This window comes from Sinocyclocheilus anshuiensis, unplaced genomic scaffold (genome assembly GCF_001515605.1).
Source record: "Sinocyclocheilus anshuiensis isolate Anshui unplaced genomic scaffold, SAMN03320099.WGS_v1.1 scaffold2360, whole genome shotgun sequence".
Taxonomy (NCBI): Eukaryota; Metazoa; Chordata; class Actinopteri; order Cypriniformes; family Cyprinidae; genus Sinocyclocheilus; species Sinocyclocheilus anshuiensis.
In genome coordinates, this window is record NW_015542489.1 from 201,716 (window position 1) to 208,264 (window position 6,549).

Sequence of the window (6,549 nt, forward strand, 5' to 3'; positions counted from 1 at the left end):
TTCCACACAAAATCAAATGTTTCCGTATTCGCGATGTATTTGAAATTTGGCAAATTATTTTATTATGTACTTCACTCGCGTTCCAATATCCACATAAAACAAAATGTTTTACATCACGACGGTACAGTGATAACACTTAACCTTAACGGCTTAAAACCTCAGTGAGCTGGATGATATTCAAAGGTATTTCAGCCGAAAGTTGTCCACTCCAACATTCCCAAAGCTGAGTGAGCTGAGAGGAACCTCCAGGCAGGACGAACACAGAGACTCAGAGACGGATGCCACACAACTACTACTGAAGTCCAGTCAGCTGGTGGGAGAGGTCAATAACATTATAAAAGGTGAGATCAGTTGTTATCTGTTTTCTGTTTATTTAAAAGGCATTTTAACTTTACATTTATTTCAAATTAGGCTTAAGTGAACACCAGACAGAAGAAGCACCAACTACCCATAAAAGCTCTGCTACTCTTGTTGTGGTTGAGGAGCACTTAACGTCTGGGGTTGATCAGCTGATATTATCAGAGTCTGATAGCTGTGAGATAGAGCCACGCTTTCATAAAGAATCAGACATGATGTTGGAGGATGAAGAAGAAGTCTCGCCCATCAGCTCTCCTGCTCCTGCACAGACTAGACAGTCACCAGCTGCTCCTGAAAATGAAAAGCTCCACCACAGCTCCAGCGATCACTCATCTGATGAAGATGAGTGTAAAGAAGAGGAAAGAGATGAGGATGAGCATGAAGATTTTGAGGAAACTTTAATACAGCCCCGAACACTCAATGAGGTCACTTCAGTCACAGACAGAACCAGCCCTTGGACCAGCCTACTGTCTGACCCAGATATGGGATCTCTGGAGAGTCTGGAGTTAGTGCATCATCATGACGACACAATCCACACTCGAGGAATGGAAAGAAACAGCAGAGAACTTCTTCCAGACTTTAACCCGCAGTCATTGACTGCAGAATCACAAGCCGTTGATTCTGATTCAGATATCTGTGTAAGATCTGAAACTGATCTGGAGACATTTAGGAGTGACGGCACTATTGCCACAGATCATCGGGAACAGCAGCCTTCTCCAGATGGTCTGGATGGAGACGGTGCTCTTTCTAGTATCAGTGAGGTGGAAGATTATGAACAAAGTTACAGTGGGCCTGAAGAAAGGGATGAGAGATCAAACTTGCCTCCCTGTACAGAGTCTGGCTCAGAAACAGATGATAAAAGTGATGAGTGGACAGCAAAACCGTATCCTTCCAAGCTTTGTATGACCCCAAAAAGTAATTTGTTGCTCTAGTTCTTTTGACCGCATATGTGGCATGCTGTTGATAACTCAACCTGTTTGTAAAAACCAACAAAAAACTCTGGGAAGGGAATTTAAAATGGAAGTTTGTGGGACAAGTGTTCTAAACTGCTGCTTATTAAATGATATCTAGGTTATTTTTTATCTAAACCCCCTGTGCAGTTTGGAATCTGTAGAGATTCCAAATTTCTTCCTGTCGGCTCACCATCTGGAGGCGTCCATGAGGTCTTTGAGGATGGCACCTGTCTTTCCATCAGCAACAACAGAATCTGTGAGTACTCTCCCATTTTTTTGAGCTACAATAAAGCTGCTGCAACTGTTTGGTAATCCTGAAAAATTTAAAGGCGCTGTATGTCTTATTATTATTATTATTTTTTGAGTATGCTAAAGCATAAAAATACCATAATATGTTTGCAGGTATTTAGGAAATATGCTAAGTTCACATACTTGTTTCTCCAAAAAACAATGCTGCAGCCAGTTATTCGACTTTGAAATGTGCGTTCCGTGTCGGAATGTCTGTTTTTGTTTTGGTCCATGTGTTTCCACCCACTGCCAGTTTACCCAATAATATTTCAGCACCCTTGGTTGCAAGCTGGTGAAAACCAGTGTATTGCAGCCATGGAAACCAGCAAATGAACTGGGTCAGAGATCGCAGATTCTACACGACCTAAAAAGCCTCAAAATCCATGTAAAATGCTCTATGGCATATTAAAGTGCGGATAAATCAACTCATCAACTGACAGTGTCAGGCTTCCATTTTCAATTGCGCTCGTTCCTGTTGTGTGTCTTCAATCTGGAAACCCACGTAAGCGTCGAGTCTGATATTTTAAACTTGGACTGCACTGCCCGTTTCAACTACCCATTTCAACTGCAACTGCTATATGAACGACTACATTTTCAAATGTGGTCCAAAATGACTAACCTTGACTAATCTTAGCACAGTCTACAAAGTTCATGAATCTTGGTCCGCTTTCTTATTTGTAAAATTATTTATCTGTTTTTAAGCCTGTTATGATTTAGGTATTAAAATGAATTCTTTGTAGGAGACTGTAAGTCCTGGAAATCTATATAGAAGAATGCCTCGATCAAGACCCAACATCCCTCCATCACAGAGAAGTGAAGAGACCAAAAGAATTGCAAAAATATTTGCTTCAAAGTTTACAGAAGGAAGTTAGTATGTTCTTCTAATTTGTGTTTTTTATATTTAAAATATGTGATTGTGATGCGTATTTATTTCTTAAGGGATACAAAATGGTATATTCTTTTTAACAGTAATTTTGGATAATGTGAGCACTAAAAAAGTTGTTTATTTACAGTAATTAACTATTTTTGTAATAAAGAATTTTGTATTTCCATCTACGGATAATTGTTTTTGAAGGTCCCATTCTCACTATTTAGTTTTACCTCTTATAAACGTTGTCAGTTGTCTGGGGCAGTTAATGTCTGTCAGACTGAGCTGTTCAAAGGCTAGAAGCATTTAGCTGACAGATGAGAAAATTGCCCAATTTGAGCTGCTGCAGACAATAGCACATACTGACAGTGATGTAACCAAAGTATTATCCAGAGACAAAAGAAGCCAACGGTCAGACAAAAGCTCTCCTTTACCCTCTCAGCCCGTTTAATGAGCTCTAATTAGAGAGATGAGTCCGATCAAGCAACTATTCCTCGTGTTGACCTTCTAAACCAGATGAATCAACTGACAGACTCGGAGTTATAGAAGATGGCAGCAAATTAGGCTAAATATAATAGATGAAAACTATTAACCATCACCAATTATTAAACGTTTTACTACCTAGAGTGGACCCTGAATTGGTAAATTGTTGTAAAATTACTGATAGTTAATTTAAAAGTTGTAGGAGGCTTTGGTGATACAAATGTAATAATTACTTGGTTGTATTTGTTTATTTGACTATTTTGTAATACAAATTGGACACAACATTTCTGAAATCAAATTGACTGATTTTATTCAAAATTGACCAAAACTAAAAAAAACTAACAAAAAAAAACAATTGTCCAATATGTCAGAATATATTTGATATATACTGTATATTCTGGTTGATTTATTTCAGCAACAAAATGGTTTTAACAATAATTTAGTGCTTTTTGCAGAGTTCCCAGATCACCAGCACACCTTTACTAGGGAGTCTGGCAAATGTTAGGTTGAATCTTCTCAAGTGGCTGTAAAGCAGCATGTCTTTGTGGCCATCGGCGAGTCTCAGAGCGCGACTCGTTTTTGGATATCAAAGTCGAGCATGTGTCGACACAGCCATGAGGCTTTAGAGGAGGAAGATGTGATGTTGGAGATAAAGGAGGATACTGGAAACCAGGCAGCGAGATAACAGGAGCGCTGCCACTGAAAACATTGATTGTGGTCGGTGAGTGCAGAAAGTTTGGATGATGCCCAAGACAGCAAAAATCAGCATCTTGACTGTATATCTGTGCTTGTATGATGAGGTTTTGGATCTTTTCAGCTTGAAAAAGGCGTAGATGACACAACGTCTGAGAGCTTTGAAGTGATTCCACAAAATCTGTCAGCAGAAGTTTTCCTTCTATCAACTTCTGCCAGAGATTCTGGAGAGTGAAAGACAGAAATCGCAATCAAAACTTTGAAAGCAAGCTTACATCTTTGAAATCTGCATTTCATGAAACCATATCTCAGATGTACCTCAGACTGACTCAAGGTATGATTGGTCTTCTTCTTAAGAAGCTTATGAATCACTCGAAGGCTGAGTTTCTGCTGCAAAGTTTCTGCATATGGCACAAGAAGCATTAGATCAGTTATACAGTGACACCCATTAGAAAAAAAGCATTATATTGCAAGCCTGCCAAGAACCTACCCAACTTTCTCTGTTTGTGTTGCACTGAAGACACCATTTGACCAAGAATCTGGTACTTTCCTGCTAAAAGCTTTTTAGAGTTGTTAAGATGTGGCTGATTTGCTAAGTTCTGCTCTGCAAGCCAACAGTTGGAGGCCATCAAGATCTTTTTACACCTCTGAAGATGCTGTAACTGTAAGTCCTTCAGATCAAGTAAGTCATGTACAATGACACTATAAATGTATTAAGACACTTTTGAAATCTAATCATCTGTAAACGAATGCTATCTGCCATTTTCTCAAAACTAACTTTTCTGAGCAATTTTTGCAATCGGCTAATCTCAATGACATTTTTTAGTTTAACTAACATTTGACAACCAGAAATTATCCAGATACTTTTTTTTGTCTGTTTGTAATTTGGTGTTGAACAATACCTTTGTATTGAGTCTGACAGTTTCTTGCATCCTTTCCTCGTCTTCCAGGAGCTCCAGAAGTTGAGCTGTGTTTAAACACCTGAGATAGTCCAAATGTAGCATTGAATCCCCTTTATGAGGCATTGCAGCCCATTTATGAAGATGCTGCTGCCTCTCAACGAGGACCTGAGCTACTGATGTTGTGAGATCAGGCTGCATTTGTACATCTTGTAACATGATCACAAGAGGTTGGTTGCTAGGGATTTCTGAGCTTTCCTTGGAGCCAACATACCAACACTGAACTACACATTCTCTTCCAACACCCTTGATAAATGTAGACGAGGACAAGCACAAAAACATGAGTCAAAATGTATGAGGGCCTTCAGCACCTCGGACAGCTCTAGAATAGTTAGAATAACCTTAGAAAAACGTTAGAAAATATTAGCCGTATTATCTGTCTGTATATTCTACAGTTTAGATACGAGTTATCTATGTTTCCTTCTATGAAATGTAAATAATGATGGTCCACATCCACATTTACTGGCTTTATTTATTTTTCCCAATTTCCAAATTCCTAAATTCCCTTTGTTATAATAGCAAATGTGCACATTTGATTGGAAAAAAATATACAACATATAACTAGTATATTTATTCTCTCAGAATGTATTATTAAAAGACTTGGCAACCCTGTTATTTGACATCATCATCCTTTCAGGAAGTAAATGCTGCATGCATTTTTTTTTTTTTTTTGCACTTTAAATGTAATTTTATAAGACTTATCAAAATAGTATGACAATAAATTGTCAACCCTGTTACTGTGACTTTCTCTATGAAACAATCTGTCATTTAACAGGGTGTCCGAGGGTCCTTAAAAAGTCTTAACGTTTTCTTAATATAAGGCTTTAAAATGTCTTAAATTCGGATTCGATGGGTCTTAAATATTTTTGGTCACATTACCGCTAAAATATCTTCAGTCTGACGGACCTAAATGGCTGTTTACAATCATTGGACAGACCGAAGATTTTTTTCTTCTCTGCGATAGTTAGTTACTGAGAGAATCGCAGTAGCAGAATACAGGTCGAACTGCCTGACCAGACAAATAGCCTGATTAAAACATAAGTAACAAAAAATAACCAGCGAAGTATCGAAGAATGATTCTTCTATTTTTATTAGCCTACATTCAATGTAAACAGCCATTGATAATGGATAGTATATTTCTGGTATCAAGGTCGCGCTGTTAAGGCTCACTCTGTCTCTTTGTGAGAGACTTCAGAACAAACGAGCGTAACAGCACCCATAAACTCAGAAGAAACACTGAGGTAAAAATTCAAAATGTTTAGTTTATGCATAACATGATATAGTTAAGTAACACCATCACAAGTGAGCTATTTTGCTCCATATTCTCACGACGCAAAAAAAAAAACATTCAAAACACCTACAGAGTGCACGCATTACGTGAAGTCTAGTGCGCTCTTTTTATGGCATGATTAAATGTGTATCCACTTCATATAGTTAATCAATTTCACACGAAGAGTGCCTTTTTTCTCCAAAAATTACCAATTACCATAATGTGACATTGAATTCAATAAACAAGAAGTTAATTAAGAGACTTACGTTTTAGACACGATATTGCTTGTTTTTGCTCTATTTCGCAAAAAAATAAATCATTCCGAATACAGCCACAGTGCTGTTTTGTGTCTCTGAGCAACATGACGGTGTTTCGTTCTTGAATGAATCTTTCTTTTCTTTTTTTTCTTTTTTTGATTTTAAAGTATCTTTAAATCATTTCAAATATCAGTATTCAACGTTTTATGTTTAATATATCAAAACATTATTTACATTATTTATATTAAACAGTGTGAAATACTTCTAAATTCCACTTCAGATGCAGCTTATGTCTGGATTGCAATGATTAATTTTGTTGATACTGATTTAATTTGCTCGGTAACAGCCCAAATGTCTTATTATTCTAATTCACTGATTAAATGTAAGAATTTGACTCAAAATATAATGGACACTTTTAGAA

At 37.3% G+C, this 6,549-nt stretch overlaps 3 protein-coding genes across 3 annotated transcripts in view; 2 read left to right on the forward strand and 1 right to left on the reverse strand.

The window, feature by feature from the left end:
* LOC107694017 (C2 domain-containing protein 3-like) overlaps positions 1-3,216 on the forward strand; it is a 19,111-nt gene extending 15,895 nt beyond the window's left edge. Inside the window, 4 exon segments of the mRNA XM_016493627.1 lie at positions 163-341; positions 412-1,240; positions 1,458-1,566; positions 2,339-3,216. Coding sequence (XP_016349113.1) covers positions 163-341; positions 412-1,240; positions 1,458-1,566; positions 2,339-2,470 — 1,249 coding nt within the window. The 3' untranslated portion in view covers positions 2,471-3,216.
* A 215-nt stretch (positions 3,217-3,431) lies between these two features.
* Positions 3,432-4,760, reverse strand: LOC107694018 (vacuolar protein sorting-associated protein 37D-like). The gene is made up of 4 exons (XM_016493628.1): positions 4,545-4,760; positions 4,133-4,304; positions 3,961-4,043; positions 3,432-3,866 (listed from the first exon to the last, which is right to left on the reverse strand). Exons 1-4 carry the CDS (start codon positions 4,758-4,760, stop codon positions 3,432-3,434), a joined length of 906 nt encoding a protein of 301 aa, XP_016349114.1.
* The window catches only part of LOC107694030 (calcium/calmodulin-dependent protein kinase kinase 1-like), an 18,835-nt gene continuing 16,891 nt past the window's right edge, over positions 4,606-6,549 (forward strand). Inside the window, exon 1 of the mRNA XM_016493643.1 lies at positions 4,606-4,771. The gene's annotated coding sequence lies outside the window, so the exon portion shown is untranslated. The remainder of the gene's footprint in view (positions 4,772-6,549) is intronic.

Coding starts and splice junctions, on each gene's coding strand:
- LOC107694018 (XM_016493628.1), bottom strand. CDS start 4,760: ATGTTACAAGATGTACAAATGCAGCCTGATCTCACAACATCAGTAGCT. Junction 4,305..4,544: donor CTGTCAGACTCAATACAAAG/GTATTGTTCAAC, acceptor AAGGACTTACAG/TTACAGCATCTTCAGAGGTG. Junction 4,044..4,132: donor ACACAAACAGAGAAAGTTGG/GTAGGTTCTTGG, acceptor TGCCATATGCAG/AAACTTTGCAGCAGAAACTC.